The 27,675-nt window shown below is 38.3% G+C and overlaps 1 protein-coding gene across 1 annotated transcript in view; it reads left to right on the top strand.

The window, feature by feature from the left end:
* The first annotated feature begins 10,056 nt into the window (after positions 1-10,056).
* The window catches only part of LOC141906483 (acetylcholine receptor subunit alpha-like), a 40,050-nt gene continuing 22,431 nt past the window's right edge, over positions 10,057-27,675 (top strand). Inside the window, exons 1-2 of the mRNA XM_074795801.1 lie at positions 10,057-10,261; positions 19,701-19,793. Of these exons, the coding sequence (XP_074651902.1) occupies positions 19,715-19,793 (79 nt within the window). The 5' untranslated portion in view covers positions 10,057-10,261; positions 19,701-19,714. The remainder of the gene's footprint in view (positions 10,262-19,700; positions 19,794-27,675) is intronic.

The following is a 27,675-nucleotide window of genomic DNA, read 5'->3' as shown; positions in this document are numbered from 1 at the left end:
AAGAGGAAATATAGGAAAGGTCTATTTATTTGATCATCTTGTCACGGGGCTGTTGCGCAGTATTGCACAATTCAATTCTACGTTTAAGAATATTGCAATTCCGGATTACAAACTCTCTTTCTTATACCGGCCGCTTCTATCAGGTTTATAGATTGAGATATTTCGGATTAGGTGGAGCGTATTCTGGTCGAAACGATAGCCCCAGAAAAAAAATCAGAATTGGAAGAGACCAATCGAAAACTGCCTTAAAGTTTTGGAAAAACTTAATAAGCAGATAGTCTGTAAACGGTCCCCATACCGAAAAATCGGATCTTCAAAAAATGTTCGATTTGTAGGCAATCTGAATGCAGGTTGGGGTAATAATGATATCTACGTTGGTTTAATGTGTGCTACTATTATAATGACGTTTTGTTCCTATTTGATATGTTTACTAATGTGCTCTCGCTCTTCGAATTATCTTAGTAGATAAATAATAAATAGATTGATTTATATAAAATAATCATGACATTTTTTCTCGTTAAGGATTATCGTTATCTTGGCCCGCTGATTTGTATGCGCTTAAATTAATATATTTGTTTTATTGATAATAACAATTATTAGAAAAACGTTCTTTAAAAGTGATTCAGAAAATTTAGATAATTATAGTTAGCGTTCAGAATTTGATGTCGCTGATGTATTTGCTGTGTGCCCTGTGTTTTATTTTCTAGAATGTTGATTTACTTTTAGCGCCCATAGCCGCGCCTGATATACGATGTGTAATGTATATATATATATATATGATGTATAATCAATGTACAGTATGATTTAATAAAATGCAAAATTAAGGATATGTAAAGAAATAACGTCGTTTCAGGTGCAGATTTTCCTATATATGTAAATAATCAATCAGGTGAATCAAACATGTCGCCTGCTGGTCATAACTGGTCATACATTCATAGGTCAGTCGCGTTCACGCTGTACGTTATTTAAACCGTTCTGAATTTAGTCCGTGCCATTCTAGAATGAACCAGAAACGACTTGTCCAGCAAACAAATGGTCCGTTCTAGAATTTAGAACTGCCATTTCGCTGTGTATGAATAGAAGCTGCTTTGATTAACTAGCGTCTAGCTGGACCAGTGATAACAGCCGATTTGAAACGTGGGAACGCACAACATTGATTTGGTCCGTTGTAAATCCAGGTACGGGCCAAATTAGAACGGACTAACAAGCGGTAGTGTGTAAGCGGCTATAGACGCATACAATGTAGAAGGTTTTTCTACGAATTGGTATGTTTTGCTACAGTATGAAAATCGCAAATAGATTCTAGAGGAATGGCAACCGGATTGCCCAAAAATAACAACCAACACTTCTGAAATTAAGATTGAATTTAAACCTTTCTGGGTTGATAGAGTCTAATTTCTCGAATGTAACAAATTTAAAGTTCGAATTAAGTGTTTGTGAGGTCTGCTGTTTATTGATCATAACAGGGTTCAAATATGACGTCATTAAAGCCAAGACTCGGTTTCAAAAATAAATAGGCAGCATCGTTAAAACCACGAGTCTTCTGAGGCCGGTTCCATAGTCATGGCTTAGACTTAAGCTCAGTCTAAGACCATGTTAGTTCTATAGCCAATCTAACAACTTAAGATGAATCTTAAGACTTAAGCCCACTTTTGAACTTAAGTCTCGACTGTGGAACTGGCCCCTGCAATGTAGCAAACAATTTTAATTCTCTTCCCGAAATCGAACAGTACAAATAAAAATATTGAATACATCGATCGACTCTTATTCTGAAGAGATTGATTTCCACGATTGTTTCTGTAGTTTAAATGTTTCCTCATTGAGATTCATATATAACAGGAATATATAATATAATCTTGTATAGATTTTGTATCGGCAATGCGGGTACAATAGTTCAATACATTAAAAACAAACACACACAATACATCTAACAGCGCTGCAAAAAACAAGCTAATTACAGGTATCAATCTTCAGCCCTGAATCACCCTCTTAAATATTCACCATTTTAGTCTGAAGCGGTCGGACGATTACTCGTGAAAATGCGTATGCAAAATGTCAAAATGACATAAGGTGACGAAGGGTCCAGTGTAAGTCAGCAGGCTCTGTACGTCTTAAACAAAACACTGGGCCATGTACCTGGTGCAAGGTGCAGTTCATTTTCAATTGGAAATGTCTTCTGCGGTGAAGTCCTATGGAAAGTGTGAGGAGAGCTTAGAGGTCAAGGCTGTCGATTGATGCCTATGTTAATAAGATCGCCGCCTTTATAGAATAATACATCAGACAAATAACTGTCTCGTCAGATATGTCACTGATTACGCTCTTTTTCGATCAACAAATTAGTGTATAATAAATATCATGATACAATTGATTGATTGAATGTATATACTCATATGATATGATATTGTAAATAGATAACCAGGGACCTAGTTGCACCGTTCCGAGTTGAAATTCGACTCGAGAGAGAGAGAGAGAGGGAGTTTAACTTATTTGAAAGTAACACGGTGAAGATTAATTCGATCAGACTGTGGAACTAGGTCCTGAATGCTATTGTTATCCAGAAGCCAAGGTTTTACTGTGGTATATATGTATCTATTCACCGTTAGAAGATAGAATGTCGGCTTTGCTTCCCTTCTCTCTATTACCTGGTAAAGTCTTATATGGCTGCTCGTAATTTTAGTGCATTAATTATTCATGCCAGAATATTGTGTAAATGTCTTGTTGCATTCAGCCATAGAGCAGCTTTTCGATCGATCGATCGATCGATCTACGAATAAGCTCTTACAACGCCGAGCAAGCAATTCTTTTAGAACCGTTTCGTTGAATGAATTGTAGTTGTTTTTATCTCACGTTGGAGTTGTTTGATTTACATAAGACGGAACGTCATGTTGCGCAAAGCGGTTGATTCGTTAGAAACGAGAGAACGAACCAAGATGGCGGTTATGGCTGGCCCGTGACCTTGAACTGCGGTTCGTTACGCAGACGTGTGTATGTATCATGATTATTAATTAACTTTCAGAACTCTGAGCGTATGTAATTAGTACTTTCAATTATGAAGCCATGACCAATTGCGAAACCTATATATACAAACTATGAGGTTAGAGGATTATCGCTTATTAGAAGAATTCAAGCGGAAATAAACCGCGGCTGCCGCAACGTATTTCACACTTCTTCTAAAACAAGGCGCCTAAAACGACGTGTACAACACGAGAACGATGCATTAAACCTTTCATCGATAAATCAAATTCTGTTGTGATTTCAGCCTGATTTGATTCTGTATATCAGTCAATAAATCAAATCTGTGCATGGACATCATACACACAGAAATAGAGAGACCTCAATCCTTGATTCCAGCGACGCTTCCGATAAATGTTTGATAAGCACGAACTATTATTCGACAAATCAATATTTTCGCCAATTTTCATTTTTAATCATCGCCGCTAAAGCAGCCACTTATTCTTTATTCGCATCGTGTCCTTTACCCCGGGCAATATCGCCGCCGACAATCCTCTTCTGGTGGATACGATCGAGTAATACCCTATCAAAGATGATATTTCAAGGGGTGATATCACGATGACGGTGCGTGTTGTTGATATAAATTTGTAACGTATGGTTCCTGGATTAGCAATGTTATTAGTAAAACTACCGTGTTTGGAACAGTTTACATCTAAGCGCAGGTTTTGAAATAAAAATTGATTTGTATGACTTAATATTCATTCGCCTTTTTCCTAATTGATCGACGTCCTATCCGAGATTTTTTCCGGAGGAATTTTTCGTGCGGCACCTTTTCGAAACGAGAACAACGGCTCGAAATACGAATAGTCGGAGCTGGAGCTGGCGGATTAATCATACTATCGGAGATATTTAGTGACGAAGATGAAGTCATATGAGAAATGAGTATGAAGAGGGTTCATCGTATTGTTTAACCGCGTGGATTCTTGTTAGATGCAAGCGGCAAATGAAAATCAATAAAGACACGAGTGCAGATGCGTCCAGCGTTTACAGATATCCGATACGCATGCCTCTTATACGAAATATTTCTGGGCTAGAGTGCAAATAGCGATTGCTTATATTTACATAGGGTTTCCTTCGCAATCAGTGCAGCTGGCAAATACTGTGATTTGTGCATCGAGAATAATGAATAAGTACAGAGAGGAGCGGTACTGTGGCTTCCGACACGCGGCTCTGTCTGTCGTCGAGAGATCCAAAATCATCCTCTTGTTGAAAATGAATTATTTCAATAATGTGGCAAAACTCCAATAACAACCTTAAATCAAAAAAATCACTAAATTCCCTCGAACAATCATTTAAAAGCAATGAACTCTTAAAATACTGAATTTCAAACAATCATTTATCTGAGCCATGTTTACTGTACTGGTATGTTGTGTGTGAATCTGTGAATGTCTGCATGCTTGTGAAGAATGATTGTGTGTAGAGTGGGTGCCCAGATCTACAAGCATTTGCTTCACTGGGTTCCTTCATTTGATATTGGCACATTTTATACTTATTTATATTTATGTATGGATATCATGTTATAAATTGTTTCAATTTCTTTGAAAAAGAAAGATTATTAATTATGCTCATCTATGACCAGGGCAGATCCTGGGGTACTTGTGAGACTTGTAAAAGTCCATAAACAATTTTACGGCTCATGTCACCAAACCAAAATTTCATGGTGAGCGAATACACAATTGCTTTTGAGTACATCTCATATACCGCTTTTAGGATGTGAATATTCCTTCAAAATTGTCCTCTGAATCCTCTGACGATTTGATTAACAACAAATCAGATTTGAAAAATGCCCGCAACAAATTACACGAGTGCTCTCTAGCGGGCAAAGTGTGAACTATACGTCTGATAAAAAGGTAACGCGCGTTTCATGTCATAAGGGTTGTTTCGGGTCATGACGTCATACGAATAATCCTATTCAATATTGACTGGCCATATTAAACCATTTAAAGCATAAATCTGATCGTAATTCGACGGGTTAATTCGATAAATAGTAAAATCCCGATGCGCGACGTGCGAAGGTCGTTGCTCCGCGAATTTTGATGATAAATGAATACTCGGTTGAGTCAGGCCGTCGTACCATGGCGCGACTGTTAATAATAAAATAAAATCGATGCTGTTTTAAATTGCTCGTCGTTCGTTCGCTCGGTCGTTGAAAAGTTTCCAATAAAATATTCAAACTAAGATATACCACCCGAGGCGAAACATTGCCACATTTACTTCACACACTAATATCGGTCCCGATGCTGCGGAAAATTTCGAGAGCGCAATTTTTTCAGTCATCGGATCGTGGCATCAGATCGTAAAACAAGTATCCATAGGAAATTGAAAATTGGTTTTTGTCCGGCCCTACATGAATTGTGATGGGCAGAATTGAGAAAATTTCGTTCGAGCCTGTTATGATATATGATACGATCGCTGATTCTGCTATACATGTATTATGCTATGTTTATTGTATGAAAGGCTCACGTCACTCGCGGGACTCGGTCACCTGACCAATTGGTATATAAATGAGACCCGCACGTGACGTGGCCAGTTTTATAGTTGGTTTCGAATGAATTTGAATGTAAAGAACGTCGTCAGTTAGAAGTCTTCGTGTGGTTATTTCTACCGTAACAGTGCCAAATTCGAGAGGAACTCTCTCTCTCTCCAACAGGGGCTTTCACTGTTTGCCCATCTCGGATCCACGGATGACTTCCGACCGAACCAGCGGACAACGGCAATTTTCGAACAAAAAAGCACAAAAATATATTCTCAATTTATTCTCAATTCCAGATACAATCTTACACAGCAGCCTATTCAGGGCCCAGTTTCACAAAAAGGTTTAACTCTTAAATCGATTTAATTTCTTCATTAATTCAGTTTATCTTAAATCGATTTAGGCCTTAATCCTCTTTGTGAAACTGGGTCCAGAGTAATATCGTTGTATAGGTTACAGATTAATCAATTTTGAAAAATGGCACAAGAGTTGGCTGTAAGAAGAAATCATGAAAGATCAACAATGCATCGTATGACGGCCGTACTATCTGCACGATAACCCTGATGCGTATGTGTTTCCTTTCCATCAAAATGAACCATATACATGCTCTGGTAACTATTCTAAAACAAGGCGCAACATTCCGGTTTTCTTCCGGTTTTTATGTATCTATTTACTGGGCCTTTATTCGTAAACATATCGCGCTTCGAGGCACATTTTGATATAATAAGTCGACGAATAACAAAACAAATATGTCGGAACAATTTGAAACGATGAAAGGCGATTTAATTGAGTTTATTGTGAAGCGTGAAAAGTGAGAAATTAATCACTATACAACGGAATTAATTTCCAGTCTCTGTCTCGCTCGCCCGGCGGTAGAGAATACCCCACTCGATATAAACAGTTAAAAACAACGTGCCATGTTTATTCAGCGTCAAAACCGTGAATATTTCATGATTTAGTTCAATAAAGCTGCGACGCACCTCGACGATGCAAGTGACGAGCCGGTGCTGATGATAAATTATCTCTTTTGCCCGGCGTCCATCTTTATTTCAGCACAGCGCCGCAAAATACGACGTTGCGATACAACGCGTCCACCAGTTTCTGAAGGAATCCTCCTGTGACGAGTCGATTTGCTTTCGAATAATTTTCTCAAATACAAAATCACGAGTCAAATAAATCTATATTTTTCGAAAATGTTTTTAAATATGTAGGATAGAGTGCTGCTCTTGAGCGCTGTCACAAAAACATCGCATTTTCTTTGGCGTGTCCTTCGATATTCCAGTTTATCATCTCGGTACACGACCACATCAGTCGCAACTTGAATAATCGACTGGGCGACGACAGCGATAGCAAATGAAGCGGAATTTAGCAATCGTTCTCGGTTGCTTGCCCGTTTCCGCGCTGGCTGCTATCATCATTGATCACAAACCTATACCACGTCAACAGTCTGCTGTTCAGTCCTGTGGCCAACTGTTAACACTGATTTGTTACCGGTGCGAGTCGCGCTGATAGAATAATCGAGTCAATCGTTGACGCTGCGCATCTGCGCTGCCCGAAACTATACCGCGAAAAAAATACTCGACTCTGATCCATCGTGACTCGATCATCTGTGAATTCTCATCTTAAACATCGTATGAATTTTGGACGATAAAAAACTGCTATTCGTATCACACGCGACGGTTTCCTTTGGCGACGACGATGACCTGAAACCATTTCATAAATGATCACTTTGAAAATGACACAGATGTATTTTCTACCATTTGTGAATTATAATAGTCTTAGATTTTATAGGGTTTATTTGAAATATACATAGGATCCTGCGGCACCAATAATCGGTGCTAATTAGAATTATTTTCGAGATACGTGCGCGGATTCGGGGACTGTTGGAGAGGGGATCGAGACCTCATCAAGGGAATTGGAATAGGGAAATCTTTAACATTTTGTCCGGGACACGTAATTATCTGAAGTAAGGAGAAAACTACTATAGAAGATATATACATGTATTATGAATGACAAAATGTGTAAAATTCTAGACAGGGGCGGATCCAGGTTTGAAGAAAGAAAGGGCACTTTCAGTCGTGGCGGGCGTCCTGGCAAGTACCGAAGGTGCAGTGCGCTTGCAGGGGGTCAGCAAATTGAAATTTTAGGTACATTTTCATGCAATTTCGCTGCTTTAACCGTAATCAAATTTTCCTGAATGAATTGAGTCATTATAGATACATCAGCCCGCGTGCTTTTAATCAACTGCATATTTTTCATTTCGTTTCCCAAATTTTGAATTTCTGTATTTCGAATTAGATTTCTTGATTTCCATGCGCGAAAGGGAGCGGTATTTTATCCTGCGCCATCTATTCAGTGAATAGCTGAACTAAAACTGGAAACTACAGCAGCTGAAAGATTCAACCCAGAATTCAGACTTCTTACTGCAAACTAAAACATCGATCTATCATATTAACATTAACAACATAGAAACATAGAAACATAGAAAATATAGAATTGATGATAACTATTGATGAAACACTCATCAGCCCGTGTGTAGTTGAAACTGTGACTCTCAAAAAGAAGTGATTTTAACTCTTACTCGCAACTGTGGAACTGGGACCAGTTTGCGGGTAAACATGTATATACCAACTTCTTCTATTATATGAGTTATACATTGTGTTGATTATTTCAAATTAAGTGATAAAAAGAAACAGAAAATAAGATCCTTCATTTCTTCAAGGCAATATCTTTGAAGTCCGTACAATATTCGTAATAAGGCGCAGTAGGCAGTACATGTAGTTAGAAATCGTGTCGTTATGATTTCCCTAGCTTCTGATAATCTAAGCAATATCCCACCCATTAGATTCATATACTTTACGTTAGATGCATCTAAAAACTATGAATTTCGTCGAATCTTGAAATGACTGGCAGTATTCATCACGTGGTATAGTTTGCGCTCGAATCTCTCATCGTATTTCCACTTGAGGAACATATCTTCAATCCATAGAAAATAGCGACGAAAAGTTTAATTGATTTATTCAACGTTTATTTCCTTCATGAAACACCGTATTTAGGCACATTACACACGCTATAATCAAGTGCACATTAGTTCTTTATATTTCTCACTGTAAATCATTGCGCGGGTTGGTTCACAACTGGCAGCGCTGGCACTCGCAAATTCCCATGGCGAACTATAGACTTTTTGTTCGTTTTTAATTCCGAATCTAATTCGTGTCGCACCGCTAACGGTTTTGAATAATTAATTTCACAAATCAATCCATAGACGACTAGAGGTGCGTTTGAATAATAGATTTAACAAAAATGCCCCACGTATTGTATAAACTATAAAACCCTTCGACGAGTTCTGTGCGCTATTTTCGTGGCGTTCAGTTTTCATTTGTAGTTTCTGCTTCGTCTTCGACTTGGACAAATCTACAAACGGCCTTTACCGGGGTATCACCGACCATTAGGCGCTGTCGTGGACTTGTTTAACTTTTATTCACGGTAAAACTGCGAACATAATTCGACTATTGTTTAACACTCAGTCATGCACATTTCGCTGGTCAAATAAATGCGGACAATTGAATCAAAGGGCTTTATGTGACAGTACTATTACTGCTGGTGAAATCACTGTAAATAACGAACAGATATCTGGACGCGTATTATACGTGTTTTAAATATAGCTCTGGATCATTCTCACGGTATTAATATTCTCCTATCCGCGTTTTTAACAGTGATGGAAAATCGTCCCGGTTCGATACGGCATCATTTAAAACTAATGGATATATAATTAACGTAGTGATAATCTTCTGATGAAATAAGTTTAAGTGCTGATTTCCTCGTCACAGGATATTCTAAAAAGCTTTTCGACGTTTAGCATTTAATGGAGTAGCTTCTGATGACGCGGATGAAATTACGATCTTTTCGTTAGGATAAAGGTATGTAGAATCGTAATGTATCTTACAAGCTACGTATATGGATCCAGTTCTATTATTACTTAAAATTCTATTTTATGATATTCTAATAAGACATAAGTGGACGGATCAATCTATTTGCACAGTCGTGGCTTCGATCGGTCAAATAGTCAATTTAGTTATAGTCAAACCAACAACTTGAGACCAGTCTTCAGATTAATGATGGATTTGAGTCACGGTAGTGCAACTTTACCATGGCCCTTGTTTTCAATGATGTATAGAAATATCATATACAAAACATTTACCCGATTAACAAACAATCATACACGTATTACATGTTCAATTCGCGTCGAAACAATGTATTATATTCATCTGTGAAATATAGATCATTGATAAGAGACATGAAATAACGTGTAATTTTAACCGCGATGAGTTCAGAATCGCCGGTTTCTCTCAATTATCACCGCACACCTCGTCATTTCATGTTGTCGTCGCTTATAGAATTGTGGCAAACACAATTCGGGTCGATTACATGGTAGGAAAATCTATATACGTCGGTGAGAGTTGATGAGAGGAGAGAGAGAGAGAGCGAGAGGGAGAGAGCGGGAGAGACTCGAGTTAGAAGAGAACACACACACATGCGCACGCTGGAAATTATAGATCCCGCCACACGTCATCTCGGGCCAGTGATAACACACCACAGTCGGACGCAACTTACACATTCTTGTCTCTAGATTTATAAATTATCCGTTAACGAATCTAAAACTGATTTCACAAGCGACGCTCGAGGATTAGTTAGAACTAGATGAGCTCAATATGCAGCGCGAAATATTCGGATAAACTCGACGAAAAGTTTTAACACCCAAGCTCTATCGTAACTGTAAGTATATACGATACTTTATGTCAGTCTGTACGATTTAATATATGCGATTTCTTGCATAATTTATTTAGCGTCCATGATATGATAATTTATTGCTGATCCGCGACGCGAAAAGTTTGTACTGTAATCATTATGTATTTTTTTCGATATTAATACGATAGCACAGCGCGGTATATTTACTAATGGAGCTGTTAACAGTAAAAACACCTTGTCAAATGTAAATTTACTGTATAGTTATAATGTAAACTGTTCTTCTCGTCAAAACGTTTTGTTTGAACACGTTTTGAATACATTTTTCCAATCTTCACATGTAAAAGAAGCCCATCACTAATTGTTAATTCTTCTCGATTTTGTCGAATTCTCCGAGTCAACCATCCGTATCCGCGCTCTGTGTCGCTGAAGGAAGAATCCACGATTATAAAGAATAGCTGGGGAGTAAAGTGACGTTTAGACTCAAATCATCCGAGCTATTTTCAAAAATGATTTGAAAATGGCTCATATAGCACTGAGTCGAAACGTCACGACTCTTCTCGTTCTTCTTCGTAATTCTAGGTCTTTCTTCAAGTCACTTGTCTATGGGAAGTTGTTCGAGCGCTCAATTCGATGTAGATTCATTGTTTAAATTCGCTGATACATTTATCAGAATATTCATCATTCGTTTTAAATTCCGACTCGTTTAATTCGCCATTATTTAAACGGCCGAGAGTCCACAATTTAAGCAGTTTTCTCAAAGAAGGCTGCTCAGTGGTTTAAGATGAAATTCAATGATCGGAATATATTCATATTACTCTTATTCTGGCGAATATTTTTCAGGAAATAAATGTACACGACGGTATAAACCTGTAGATAGGACAATATGTATTATTTTACTAAGAAACAGTGAGAGCTGTTACTGATCATTCATATCACTGGACTGATATGCGTATAAGCAATTAGCATTTTGCCCCTAGTATATTGATCTATCTATATTTGTTTGATCAGCGCGCATTGATTAGCCAGAAATGATTGTATTATGCCAGCCTTCCTTTCATCTCAATTAGGTTGAACTCGGATATCTCCAGTTCCATCGGTAGAAATCTTACCTTCATTCTTTTATCCGCGTTTCATCTTCGATCGTAGCATATTGAGACTTTTCAAGAGAAATTGTAACAAATTGTCATAAGAAATGAAGGTCGGCCCAATACAACAGAAAGAACGAATGCTTGTTAGAAGCATTAAGCATTACGCACAGATTTCATTCATTCTCCTTGTCCCATCTCGTGTTCGTATCCAGTGCGACCGTTTCGAACGTATCCCTTTCTTTCTGTTCACATTTTCACCCTAGGTCCCCCTTGACCGGGATACATTTTACCAACATAAGTATTGTTCATATATGACTGAAGTAATTGTAAATAGCACCGCTCATTAAGATACCGTTCATGCCTTCATATACCGATGACCACAAAATGGAGGTGGCTTCTGAAGAAATGATTCTAACTGATTTTATTTCTGAATAAAAGCATCTGTTCCTATAGGTGTATCGATTCATACGGTGTAATCAATAGAAATCAACAACGTGACGAAACACAACAACAAGACAAAGCGATACATCGAAAATTCATCGAAAGGAAATTCCGGATAGTTGTGTGGAATAAACTCATGTAGAATTCATAGTGTTTGTGTATAGAACTATACTGAGGATCGAGTCTAAAACTGTCTCCTAGTTTAGAATTAATGTGGAATTCTATATTGGTTTTGAATGATATCGAAACCGAACGCATATTTTCAATTTGCATTTGAAAATATCCATTGATTTCGAAAACGCGCGATTCTTGATCAATTTGCATTAATCAGACGATTTCGATGAGTCACGAAATTATGCGTTGTAGATCTTTATTTCTTCGAAGAGGGGACAATATTCACACTATAGGCTTAAGTCAAAATGTATTTTTCTTTTCCGATACAATACAATAATCGTAGAATAGCTCGCACCTGACGAAGGTCGAGAGAGAGGTAGGGAGGTAGGGAGGTAGGGAGGTAGGGAGGGAGGGAGGGAGGGAGGGAGGGAGAGAGATCGAAACGCCGGGTCTTTTGATTTTATCGTTATTTGCATGGAATAATTAACATATTATACAAGGCACCTACTTTAGAGAGTCCCAGCAAAACTGAAAAACTGCATAACGCTGGCACCGGCTTCAAATTAAAAAAAGAAGCAAAAAACCGATAAAACAAACAAATGAGCGCTATTCAAAAACCACGTATTTGTAGATGATACCATATTACAAAACTATTCCGGCCAAATGTGGTTGGTATACTACAGCTAAATTTCGCGATATAGAATTTTCAGTAATTGAATTAGACAAGATACATTCAAATATTGAAATGTTTGAGATGAAAAATTTATATATATGAAATATTGAAGTAATAGGGAAAGTCTAGTTAGTATATATATATATATATATATATAATATGTGTGTATGTGTATGTAGTGTGTATTATGAAAGGATCGATCTGGCTTATTATAGAGTAGGTGCACCTGTCCTCTTTACTCTCTCCCTTCTCTTCTCTTCTCTCTCTCTCCAAACCTCTAACGGCAGCTGTCGCTTCATTTGTAGAAAAATATCACTAACATCATCCAACTATTTAACTCTTAAACCTGACTCGCATACAAACGTGTATACATTAAATTCGTATGAATTTTCAATTCATCTTTTCATGTTTGGTATATTTCGTATATTTCACCTGAGTTGAGTTTGTTATTTGTTTCATATCGCGACTCAGGACTCGTTACGACTATCGAACTGGTTCCAGAATTCTTCGAGGATTCGCTGCATTAAAGTATTAAGAATTTTTTCTGGTTCGATTTTCAATATATTCAGAATTTTGAATGATTTCTATTCGTGTTGAGATTAGTACCGAAGTTCGGTTCAATGCGGTTTGATTAATCTTATAATTCGTAGATGATTAATTTTCTCTTTCCTTTTGATTAATTTGATTTGACAATAACTAATCGTCAACAGTGAACTTATTGCGCTTCGAGTGAAACCAATATTCGCGACGGAGGTGACATCTGTATAGTTTAATACATCATTTCAAGCCATATTTGATCCAGTCCAACAAACCAAGGTCAAGTATCGATTGACGATTACTAATTTGCATATGTACGGAACGGTCTTCGGTTAGTCAGTCATTTTCGGTTGAGTAATTCGTCGCATTGAGCTGCTGGTATGACTGTTGTGATAAATTAGAAAATATCCAGCAGGAGCTCAATCAGAATTTCAAAAAGAAAACACATTTGTAGGATTTTTGAAATGGACATTTTTCCCATCTATGATTTGATCATAGACTTCTTTTTATTTCCAAAAAGGGTTCTAACATACTGAAAACCCTGATTTTGATAAATGATATTTGCTAGTTCATTTCGATCACCGATCCGTTGCACAGCAATTTGGGATTGTTGTTAGGAGTAGGAGTATTTTTGCAAAGTGCCATCCGATTGCTTCCATAATCAATGCAGCTACCAAAAGTCACAACATATTCTGCTTCTCGCTCATCAGTTTTCTTTTAAACAAGATTAAAAGCTATAAACATAATAAAATTCAACCATTGAAGCTTAGCCAAGCCAATTAGATAATCATTCTAAGGGTATGTCCATAAGGCATAGACTTTATGAATAGTTTGGTGGGAACTATGATCGATATTGACAATAAACACTGTCATCAGCTGTTCAGGCTGTGTCTCACCTCCACAGCCTCCGATGTTGACTGTGCTTCCTAACAGTTGACACGTCCTACGTATCGGCCTGTATCGACTCGCAATCGTGACTTACTTTCCGGTCACATAAATATGAACCCTTTTGTATGAAAATGAATTAGATCCCCATCCGGCAGCCAGGGCCAATTTCGGTTTTCGTAGCTAGTCGACTAGTGGTCGAAACTAATAACCGAACGTCACACTATAGTTCGGTCGTAACGTATTTCACAGTGTCGGCCATCTTGAACCTAGGTCCAAAACTGTAGCGACTGTGCTCAATTACGTGGTCGACCATTTCCGGACTATAGTTCCGACTAACGGACATTCGGTTTCATTTAGTTCGACTATAGTCGACTAACTCCGATAACCTAAAGTGGCCCAGTGCGCCTACACAGATCAGCGTAGGTTATTTTAGGGATCATCTACACGCAGCCCAACAAACCAAGGTCAAGCATCGATGTCTAATTTACATATGAACGGAAAGGTTTTTAGTTAGTCAGTAATTTTCGGTTCAGTAATTTGTCACATCGAGCTGCTGGTAGTGATGGCGGATGGTGGCGAGGGTTGATTTATTTAGTTTGCGGCAGTTTTTCATTTCCGAGTTGAAATGAATTAAACGCATGCTGTGAAAATCTAATAACCAGCTGTTGTCGCAGGATGTTTCCTCCAATAAAGTGACGCCGACAATTGACAGATATTTCCTCGATCATTAAATCGACATTTTGATGATGAATTTCACGGTGCAGATTGAATTTCAATAAGTAAGTCCAGCTCTGTTATCTATTCCCGCCTGATAATTATATACTGTCGCTTTAAGGTTGAATTACTCTCATCTATATATTCTGTTCACGATTGGTAGAACACTATATCCGTGTTGACGCGATGAAGAGAGAATCCCACAATGATAATAAAAAGTCCGTTTCCTTTAGTTTGTATCATCTCTGATTACTTGAATTAGTCTCTTTGTCTCTGGATTGTATATATATCTCATAATTTTTGTAGTATCTCATTATTCCTGAAGATGACTATTAGGATATAGTCGAAACGTTGAATAAACTACTATCTCGAAGTTTCATTTTCGGACTTTTTATTATCATTGTGGGATTCTCTCCTCATCTTATATATTCTGTGTTCTATAAGGTCAAATTCAAATACGATATTCAATCAACTTACTCAGAACCTGAGGTAGATTTAGGGGGCAAGGGCTCGGTCCCCTTTTTTTCACCAGCATAACATCTTCACAACCTGACCAGAAATGAATCATTTCTGGTATTTTGTTCCAGAGTCAGGCATGCTCAGAAAATGATCCATTTTTTCAATGTTTCTATACAAAATTAAAACTACTGAATTAAATCAATATTTTAGAACGGGAATAAAATCCAGTAGTCTTTGAGGTAATTTTGCCCGCCATACGTGTAGGCATACGATTCATATCTTTGCATTTGAAAATTATTTTCCTAATTTGAGTTTAGGGCAAATTGGATATTTGGAAGTCAGAATTCTGAAGATAGTGGATCATGATTGACCTGTACGCGGAATGGTATCCTAAATACTTTCGATGTTGTTTGATTTTACTGCTGTGGACACGATTTGCTAGTTATGGTTTCTGAAGAAAATCAGCTTCACGGTGGCGGATTTTTCTACAATATCAGTTATTATTAATGGACATTCTTTTATTATCCGCGATTATTAAATGCAAATTAACGTCGGTCAGGTGACAATTAATAACTCGTAAAACGTCGCATGAGAGAACGTACACACAGTACCGTACGATCAGTTTCATTCATGCCTTCTTAAACACTGAGTCTTTCAATCTCTCCACAAATAAAATCCGTTCGCGGCGCCGAAACAGAAAATCAATTTTACATTTTTCATTTCGTCGCGTTCAAATCCCGTAAAATTGAACCACAGCGAAGCATAAACAGATTTGAATAGAACCGACGAAATCTGAGGGTAGCGGTTTTTTGTGGAAATCGACAAGTTGGAAATGGGCCCCGGATAAGAACATTTAAGTTATAGACAAAACCCAAGAAACTGTTCTTTCGCTGCCATCATCAGGATTCCCTAGCTTTAAGAGATCCGTAAGTCACCATCAACCCCTCTGGAGATTCTTCATTCCTCGAATAAGAATAATCATCGTTTAAAGAAAAAGAATGCCGAATACAAAGCCCTTCCCTGATCGTCTATCGCGAATCGGAACAATTCGGTCTGGTTTTGATAACCGCAAGAAAAGAAATATCTCAAACATCATAGATGTATGGCAAGTTTTAAATCTAGCAGGAACTAGAAATATGATGTAAGGCAAAAACCACTGTTGAAGTTTATGACGCATGAACACGTGATGTTCCGGCGAATCTCGTGTTTGTAGCTCGATTCTCGTTTGTCGGAAATTTCTTTAAAGATAATAACTTGTAATTAACGATGTAATATTCTCGGGTATTAGGACTTGTATGTTTCTCTATACTAAATCTCGTAGCTCGGGTTTTGCTAGAGGAATGCTCGTGTTATCTGTTTCCTCTATGAGTCTAGTTTAATATCACGGGTTTATTGTTTATACGACTTTCTCTTTGCGTGTTTATACCGCTCTACATAAACTGTGAAACGCATCTCGAACCGCGCGCTCGTTCCATTCCTACACAACCCGTCGGCGATATGCGATACTTAATGTAGCTTTATGGATTAAACCTACTAAGACAATTCCATGGACAGAAATATCCACTTAGCAGTACGGGTCAGCCCTGTGGCAGCGTGTATATCTCAATACATAATACGGCTTACTCTTGGGACGATCGGTCGACTGATACTGAGAATCTGTAGATTACACATTGAGTCTCTGTGTTCCACAATACTTGAAGAATATTTCTGATGACTTGCGACTTCCCCGCGAATACTAAATTAGAAATTGTTGTCTACGCTTTCGTAAGACGCGCGACCGTTACTGAGATATTTCAAAGGAGGTCGGAACTGTAAGCAGTGGGACGCCGAGCACTGCGGGAAGCTCAAGAAATTCTAAAACTTTGGCGCCCCAGAAGTCTTTTCCTAACTTAAACTACAAAAGTTTCGTTATCGCCCTTGATATTTCGTGAGAAAGTAGATGCATCATCGGACGTGTGGCAGAACTTCCAATTATAGCAATCCGCTAGAATATATCGTTTGCAGTCCTCCTGGAAGACCTATAAAGATTCGGTGCCCGTTCGAGCTTTCCCCGATAATTAGTTAGAAGATCAAAAAACGTCGTTGGGCATAAGGCAAGCCGGAATTTCGATTTCAAAAAGGGTCCATTCACAACCCTTGCCCTATTATCCTTTTCCAGGCGACGGAGCGTTAGCACCCTTGTCAACTACCTTCCTGTAGTTGACGCCTAAGACGCGAAGGGGTCTCGTATTTCAGGGCATACTCCAATCCTACCGATCAGTGGATATTCAGTCAAGCCTCAGATACTTACGCGGATTTAACGTCAAGATAAGGTTAATTCTGTTGCTAATTACTTGTGTACATTGTACAGACTGCTCAGAGTGACAAGCTCCGGGGCTACTGGCGCGCGCTAAGTAAATTTAGATCAATTAGCAAACACGTCATGTCGCCGCGCGGTTTCATAAACATGGCGTCCGTTCGTCATCCAGTTTTCCCTACGTATAAAACTATACATTCAGCGATCATATATTTTTCTCCGATCAGGATATAGAGGGCGTGCTATCATGCGTTTTTGTTCACGTGACCCACGCCATATTGATGGCCAATACATGATTGACGATTTTTCTTCGGTTTAGAATACAGATAATCACTTTGTATGGACTCTTATGACATAATGTGCACTTATCTCACTGGGTCTGAAAATATTGAGGGATTCCAACATTACTCATAGAAAGTTTACTTTATAGAAAGTTGACCATATCTGACCTTTAAAGAGCCATATCTGATATAGAATATTGTATGTAGCTGTTTAGAACTGGAGACTGGTGAGATTTAATCCCCAGTTTGATGATGTAAAGATAATCGAGAGGATTTAACGATGATCGGATTTAGATTGAGGGATTAAGATGTAGGGATTACTACTGCAGGCTGATGATTATTGTCATCGATTCTTCAAATTGCTCCAAATCTGCGACCAGTTCCCGAATATGTTTTTTCTGTGATGGTTATCATTTTTAAGCACTGCTGAAATAATGCGTTCTAAAGTGGAAAATGAAGGTATAATTTGATGGACAAGCTTGGAATCATTAGTGTTAGCTGATCGTATACAGGCCTCGGAAAATAGAAACATACCCGTGTGGTGAGGGGTGATTTTTCATAATATGCAGCACTGTTCTACTAAAAAAGGCTTCACTCACCACTGCTACAGGCTCCAGTCCAGTGCCTTTATTCTAAGTACAGCCAGCCATTGTATGTACATGGCTTATACCTTTGCCATTTTGAGACCACGCGAGAAATTGTCCCAGGTTACGGACCCAGGTCACGAGCCTGATTCGTTGAATATGAAATATTCGGCGAAACCCGCAGATTATGTGTGTAGTTATCACGGAGCTATGTTTCAGTATCGGTTACGCGTTACGGTACTGGTTCTATCTAAACAGAACGCTATACCTAAACCTTTTCATATTCAACCATCTTAATCAGAAAAGAAATTCTACGGTCGGCATTTCCTGCTACAAATATTCGGTTTTATACTTGCGCAACTGCGCTCAATAAAACCGGCTAGAAACAAGCGAAGGAGAGAGAGAAAATCGTAACGGTTCATCGTCCAACTTGATCCAAATGTCACGATATTGACAAGTGGTTATGTTAGAATTGTAAAAGCAGAAGAAATCGATTTGACAAACTTTCTCAAGCTTGCTTTCGAGATACGGAAGGCAGCGGCTTCGCGACTGCTTTTACAGAAACGCAGCCAAGTTTTTAATGTCTTCTCTTTGATTTCGATCGCCGACGATTTATGAATAACGGCTATATACATATCTCAGAGAACGTTTAAAAATGATACGTATTGATTTTAACACGTAGTGTACGATCCTGTTGAACAATATTGCTATTGAAACTGTTGGAAACTTGTATCCGATGATGCTCAACAAATCACTCGATATTCAAGAATTGTTTACATATTCAAGATAAAGGGGGAAATATGCATTTTAATGATAACACTAAACAGTGAGTGGATTCAACATTCGGGAAACTATTGTATCTCTCTTCCTCCAGTTCTACCACCTCTCTCCTCTCCTCTCTCATCCACTCTTCCCTTCCCTGTTACCCATTCTCTATACCATCTCTCTCATCACCTTCTCCTCTCTCATCCACTCTTCCCTTCCCTGTTACCCATTCTCTATACCACCGCTCTCATCACCTTCTCCTCTCTCATCCACTCTTCCCTTCCCTGTTCGCCATTCTCTATACCACCGCTCTCATCACCTTCTCCTCTCTCATCCACTCTTCCCTTCCCTGTTACCCATTCTCTATACCACCTCTCTCATCACCTTCTCCTCTCTCATCCACTCTTCCCTTCCCTGTTACCCATTCTCTATACCACCGCTTTCATCACCTTCTCCCCCTCTCAGAATGGAAGACCGAACGAGAGGTGATAAGTTAACCATATCTCCCATTTCCCAACCTCTTTCCTTCGGCCTTCCTCTCCCCGATTGCACCCTACTCCTCCACACATATCCACCTCTCCACCCAGTTTATCCCAGTCATAAATGAATCTTATTTATCGTTACAGGTGATACAAAAATTATGAAGCAATTGGCAGAAATCTCAGCAGCTGTCCCGGGTTTATTCGCTTTTATATTTGTACTCGTTATATCCTTCCAAGGTAAGCTTTAATACTTCATCGACAACAACATTGAACCGACACAAACTGCTGCTTTCGATTGCCGTCCGACATCTCCGCGTATTGAAAGGACCAATTGTTCGTTTTATGTTCTATCGGGTTCAGTTCGCTTTTCATGGTTAGATTTATGGGTTGATCGGTTATCAGCCCCTCATACTGTATACGTGATGAGCAGTTTCTGTTCCGGAGCCGGTATATAATAATAATAACAATCTGAGATTGATGTGAGGATTTGATTCTGTTCTCGCTGTCTATCGACATTAGTTTATCCTCGACAAAACGATAATAACTTGCTTTGCCAATATTCATCTGTTCGCTATAATAAATAATAAATAACGTTTATTCAGAGTTTTCTATACAACACAGACGACGGTATCAACTTCTTTTTCATGAGGTTTTTTGAGAGAGTATTTGTGCTTTAGCGCGTACGTCCCTAATATCGTGGGGCCAGTTGCACAGTCATGTTTTATATTAAATGCCAGACTGGTAATCCTTGGTCTACAGCCATTCTATAACGACGACTGTAATCTAAAGGTCTAAGACCCCTTTCGACTTAAGTCACATCGGTGCAACTGGGCTCTGGAACCGGTCCCTTAGTTAACATTTAAGTCAAAAAGTGATCGTAATCTTAAGGCTGATTTTGAGCTGTTAGATTGGCTGTAGAACTTGGTTTTCGACTGGTCCCAAGCCGTGGCTGTATAACTGGGTCCTGTAGTCGTAGTTTCCGCGATTCGCTTCGTTTTAATGTCGCAAATTAAATGTTGACTATTTCGGAGAATGATTCTCGAGTCGGAATTTGAGAGATGTTTTAGTGTAAAGGGTGATAAAGTAACGTCAGTAGCGACGTTTTATGCGATTTACGAGTCATAAATCGTCGTTAATTGCGATGTGTCTCGCGGTACTGAGAATCTTCACCGATTTCTATATAAAAGGAAGAAGATCCTCCAATGCTCGCTATCGCTACGATAAATTCAGTTTAACATTCCCCGGAAAGATAAGCGTTGATACGATTAAACCTTGCCTTCGTTCTGTTTCAATTCGACGCGAAACTGAATTATCATCTCGGAGCAACTTCTTTAATCTTCAACGTCTCCGGATTTCCTGATTTGAAATTTAGTTCATTCTGAGTTATCTTGTTTCAAACACATACGATCGGCATCAGGCAAACAAACAGGAGGACCGAGAACCATTAGTTAAATATCACGTGAATCAAGCTTCATAGAATTACTCGTAGAAGCAATGATTAAACACCTGACATCAGTTTTGTGATATCACAGTGAAATGGCCCCGGTCCTCTCTTAATGAGATTTCGGATAGACACCGGTCGTGTTCGATCTCTATACGAACAGTTCGCGGATTCTGTAAACGAACGTTAAACGAACTGTATCAAATTCAATATCAATAATTCGTGAGATTCTTACCAACTGATACCGTGTAAGTAAGAGAACATCAGCAGCCACGCGGAACTGCTCGTAGCTTCATCGATTCATATTGAAAATCATTGTTTCCATTCAATTCAATCAGTGTCTCGTGAAAGCTGATCGTTCCTTAGAATGTCATCACGCAGATTGTTCCCATATGCATGTCGTCAAATGACGGTCATCTGCTGGGGTCAATCCAGGCATCATTTTTAGATAAATTTTTGTTTTGAAACTAATCATTTTCCAAAAGAAGCCGAGGAAATCGTTTCTAGATTGTATATTTTTCATAAGTTTCAGTAGGTTCCTCAGAACGGGGCGGATAGTTGGCACATTAGAATGGAGAATTTATTTTCTGAATTAATTCAGCTGGTTTTCTATTCTCTCAGAAACGTATCAAATTTCTATAAACAAATCGCTTTCGAATTAACAATAATAAATGGTAATAGACGGTATGATTATATACTTGTAAACAGGGTATATTCATGTTAGCAGTATTATGACCTATGATGGTAATTCTCGAATTCCAGCGCGTCTGTCATTGTCACAGAACATCCGATAGTAATTTTTCATAACATCGTCATCCAGTGAAAGAGAATACTGACGTGGTTGATATCTCCGGGGAGAAGTTACAGCAGCAGCTAGTCAGTCGAGGGAAGGGTTGACTAAATAACAAGAATAAAACGTCAGTGACAAGTATTATGACAAATAGACACCAGTTTATCCGGTTTTATTGATTATTTTGCTCTTTATTTGTTGTCTCTGGAGCTGCAGAGATTTCTTATCCTCCTCGTGTTGATGTGATACGCGATTCCCGCAGTTGGAAAAAGCCAGGACCCCGACAGATGCATCGTACTTTTTAAATTCTAGACCGACTGAGCGCCTTTCAGCGCATTATTAGCTGGTTCCATGCTTCTTTTTCCCAAATTAGGGGAATAAAGAGACCAGAGATGGTCCTCCGACAAAAAAAACACTGTCGGCACCAGGATTCGAACCCGTGAAGCCAGGTTTGACGGGACCAGTGGTCAATACGCCTCTCGACTATATATATATATATATATATATACGTCGTACCCTTCTTGCAACACGAAATTAACTTCTTAACGCATTTTCATCAGAATGAAAACTATCAATGGTGGTGAAATCGAGATATATCGGATAATCTGAGAAGAGCTAAATCTGTTTGATGCATTGAATATTCATATGAGCTACTTTCTCCCAAATGACATCGCTATTATTTTCACAAAGCGAAAACGCGTTATTAAATTTCACTTTGTAGATGATTTGCTCGCGGTGGATTAATAGACACAGGATGAATGATAAGACACTGACAACATGTTTCTCTATAGCTTCATTCAACGTGAACTGAGTCGCAAATCCCTGGAGCCAGTCGCGCAGTCATGACTTACATTCAACACTAGTCATTTCTGGTTCTATAACCGAGATCTAACTTAAAATCAATCTTAGCTGATTTCAGTTCTAAAGGCAATCAAAACAACTTACGTAAGACAAGTTTAAGTTCATTCTAGTTATAAAGCCGATATAACCATTCAAGACCTATGCACTGACGTAAGTGCATCTTGGTTCTATAGTCGATCTAACAATTTAAGACCACTTTGACTGGCGACTGTCGAAATGGGTCCTGCTACATAAGTTAGGGTTTTTCTCAAAAGCAGAATAAGATCATTTTAAGAGTCTGGAACGAGCAACTTATTCCTTAACAATTATTTGAATACATATCTTTCATATCCTTTTTATACTTAAGGGTTCTAGAAACCGTTACGTTTAAATAGGTTATTGCTCAAACTTGTGCGCACCCTCTTCCAAACATCTAGCATCCATTCCACCCTTCGGACGTATTTAGAAATATTTTCATTTACGTCCTAGTATTTACTTTCTTCTAGATAATCATCTTATAAGGAAAACTAAGTCTGCGTGTTGTATACAACCGGCGGGGAACTATTGATACAGTAGCCTCCCTGGTAACTAGCGCTTTTTATCTCATTAGTTCTTCTTTTCTCGAGAACTTAAACAATAAAGAGACAGAGTTGATTAATTTCCTGTTCATCTGCGCATCTTAAAGCGTCTTCTCTTTGTCCGTCATAATGCTGTATTTAGATTAGTTAATGTTCCGTACCTAAAGACTCTTATTCAGCGATGACCTTTTGAAATCATCGGGTTTCATTTGGGCGACGACCTTTACCTTTAAGAAGAAAGGCATCCTCGCTCTCCAGGGCTCGAATCGAAGCCGAAGCTATTGACGTCATCAGATTCAAAACTTGTTTAGAGTTAAAAGTTATTGGAAAACTGATGATGGTTGTCAAAAAACGTTATATTTCCATTAACTCTATTCGTCAATGGTAGTTTCGCTATTATTGTTGAGAGGTCTAGAAGTTTTGATAACCTAACTAAAAGAGCAACATCCTTTAGATTATACTCAGATATTGTTATACCATAGACTCTGAGTCCGTGGTTCAACGGACTGCTACCGAGTATTTCTTTATTAGGAAAATAACAATTATCCCAACAGGTGAACATCGAAAAGCTCGTTATTATCGGTGCTAATTTACTAATAACGATGATGAAAATAATATGCGTTTAATATAACTCAATAAACACCGGAGTAATCAAACATTATGATCACTGACTCACACGCCAAACGACTTTACGAGTTGAACACGTACACACCGGCGCCGTTATTACCAACGGGCTTCGGTCTCATTAGTGATTGTATTCACAGCAAATAAACCACGAAATGAGCTTCTTGGCTTCAGGCTGAATTGTATGTGACTGCGGATCACGCGCTACAGTTTAGACGCCATGGGACCCAACCTGAGAATTAGTTCCGCAAACCACACATAACAAATGACACTTCGAAAAAATGCATCCGCTCGAAAGACGCTTCGCATCCAGTTTGTTTTCCATATAGTTTTTAGCGGGTCTTAAAATCTTATTTCTTCGTATGTTCTAAATAGCCAATACTAAGAATCCTACATGTTTATGTTTTTACTCCCGGAAGCCCAAATTTTATCAGTCAACTGCGGACAACTTTTAAAATACCGGACACCTGCGGACAACTTCTTCTATACCGGACACCTGCGGACTTCTACACTAGACACATCGGGCGGCTTCGTTTAGGCGAACACTCAGTTTTTTGTCTATAATCGATGTTCAGGTGCATTATTAGCTTCCATACTGATATCAGCTTGATTCAATCACTGAGTAATAATTCCCCAATTAGACAATAGCATTATTACACGTAATCGCGTAACTCTCATATAAAGAATGTTTCGATGCTTCGACGCGAATTGAAGATATTTACCGGATCAGTCGATTAGCCATCAACAAAGGCTTGATTTTATTGTGTGGAATGAATATTACTGATAATAGAAGATGGATCTGATATTTGCGTGATGCTAATGGTTTTCATGTGTATCGTGTGGCCGTATAATGGAGGATATAGAGAAGAATAGAATTCAATGCATCATCGAGATTCTGAAATTGAGGGCTAGGTTTAGGTGTAAGAGTATGTTTTACGAAGTGAAATGTAAGGTTTTCAAAATGTTTGTTACACGCGAACAATGATTTGGACCACATCACCGCGGTAAAACCTATTTTATGGTTCACCCAGTCCCGGCAGTGTGGTTGTCTCCACAGAGATCTCCGTCGCTATACGATCCTAGTGTCATGGCCGTGCGCAATGTATTGTTCGGAACAATCCCCGAATTGAACATTACGTCACGGTGACGTCACGGTATAATGGTTGCCTATATGAGTTGTGAATACCGAATAATCGCCCGACCCGTGGCCGAATAGGTCAGCGACCGGAGGTCCGAGATTCAATTCAAAAGCTTATTGCTCAACAAAAGAAATTTGCACAGAGCCGATAGATACAAGGGTTCAATACAAGAAAATTGCAGACCTAAAAATAGATCATTTGACAGTAAAATGAACATCATGATCATGTTACTACAAAGTACCAGAAGATCTTGAGAGTTATCTAAAGAAGGCAATCACCTTTTCTTATATGATTCACTTAGAAATCGAGCCTCGTGCGCACCACACACATAAACACATACAAATAGAATCTTAGGTTTGGTTTGGTTAGTTTAGGCTAAGTAGGTTTTTAGAAAATGTTCATTTCTTGATTTTTCATGAAGTTGAATGTAATAGCCAGCTTTGCCTTGATTGAAATACTCCTTGTCTCAGTATCCCAGAGTCTAGTGATCGTCGACAAACTGTTAATTCTTATCCACGTCGAGGGTTTTTCTTATTTTCAGTAGAATGTCTAGTATAGAATAGATGGTTTCATCTTATAAGCGCAGTCTCTCCTGGGATATCGTTGATAGTTCGCCTCATTTATGATCATTTACGACTTTCAACAGCTATGATGGATGAGCTCAGAAAACTGTGACTACTTTATGGCTGTATTGCCAGCAAATAAATTCTAACCACATCGGGATTGAGTTCAACTAGTCACACACTTGATCCCGGTTTCCTTTTGATGTCGAACGTAAATCTGATGTCATGTCAATATGTTTCTGGTAGCATCACAAACTGAAAGCATCAATGATAAAAATCGAAAAAGTATTGCGCAGCCCAATCACATTGTCAATTCGGGTATCAAATATGTTTTTACTGTTTTTCTGCTGATTTTTTGTTCATAGACATTCACGGAATTTGATTATGATGCATAAATAAACTAAACGAAACGAAACTAATACATTTTAATCGAAATTTAGATAATTTCAATATTTGATGATTCGTTTTAATCGAACTGCGTAGAGCTCAATTTCTTGTTATTGTCCAATGTTGGAAAAATGGAAATGAAATCAACATAAGAAATTGTAAAAGATTTGGGTATACAATTTGATAAGATCCCACACTATGAATGAACAACTTATGTCTAAAATGTTTCCTTGAACTAGTAGTTTATTTAACGTTTCGACTATATCCTAATAGTGATCTTCATGAATATATAAAATAACTCAAGGAAACATCGTCGGTATATTTATTCTTATTGTGAAATTCCGTTTTATATCATCGTTATAACACGGTCTGCGTGTCTCATCAATATCAAACAATTTTTATTTTTCATTTGATAAGAAAAAAATTATCCCATTATTCTGATAGGAAGATAACAAAATTTCCACGCAGTATATGATTATAATTGGTGGTATTGATCGATTGTTGCTGTAGGTTTTTTTCTCATCTCGCGCGTTGGGAACTTAGAGAAAAATAAGTCAATACAGATGTTAGTAGCGGATGATGATTGTGTATATTCTACGTATGTGACGAAGCTAATGAGCTGGTTTTGTGGCTGAACAAATTGATTTAGCAATTCCCAGCGGATCCTCAGCAATGTTCGGGACATGTTCATCATTCATGTTAAACACTTGTACAACGCCTACCCACATAGCAAACAACGTGGTGCACAAATTGTATTATATCATATATATTGGCAGATGCAAAACTTAATGAACAAGAAAAAACTAATAAATGAATTGAAGTGATTTCAGAATCTCGATGCTATCGGGTTCGAATCCGTGACGAGAGAGAATGGTTGGACTTGACCTTAAAATATGGACAAAGTTCGTGAATAATCGTCTGAGTCGCGGGTCCGGTGTATATTAGTCAGGATCGAAGCCTAATTGTCACTGAGTCACAGAATTGGGATTTGGTTCGACTGAACACCTTTTGAAAACATACGCAATGTTTTGAACATTCTAGTTGAATAGATGTTGGAGTAATTCAATGGTTACTAATAGATATCCAGTTATACATCACGAGCCTTCTAAATGTTTCTCCGCGGTTTTATTAAAACAATCTATGCGTATTAAAAACTTAATTCCTAAAATCATGTTTTTCCCTTAGTATATTTTATATATCCGATACAATGAATTATATATCGATAGAATTTTCATCAGAATTGCTGAAAACGGTATGAAATATCGGAATGTCGTCGTGTACCCCGTATATAAAACTCTCAGCGCAATTCGATCCGCAGACGATGTCTCCACGTAAAGTAGAAACAACTATCGTTTGCCTAGCTCCGGTACGCTATTCAGGCGATGGGAAACGTATCAGATGGCAGAATTCCTTTGAAGATTTTATTGGAATTCCTCACTAATATGCCCCTGTATAATATACCATATACCATCATCTCCACGGTAGAAAACGCGGAATATTACGATGGACGATGATAACATCCGAGCCGTGTCGATGACGATGATGCTGATGATGAGGATATTTTTCTCGTACAAAACAAATATTCCCCGCCAAGCAGAGACGCCGAATATTAAAACAGATATAAAAATTTTACATTCTATTATTACATAGCGGTATGAACAATAACAGCACGCGATTTCAGCTGAATACGAGTTATAACTAAGCGTTCAGTAGACAGACTATCGGTTTATTGTTCTGGGCTCAGTTTTATCTTCATC

The sequence above is a fragment of the Tubulanus polymorphus genome, chromosome 5, assembly GCF_964204645.1.
Source record: "Tubulanus polymorphus chromosome 5, tnTubPoly1.2, whole genome shotgun sequence".
NCBI lineage: Eukaryota > Metazoa > Nemertea > Palaeonemertea > Tubulaniformes > Tubulanidae > Tubulanus > Tubulanus polymorphus.
This window is presented reverse-complemented; position numbering and strand designations above follow the sequence as displayed.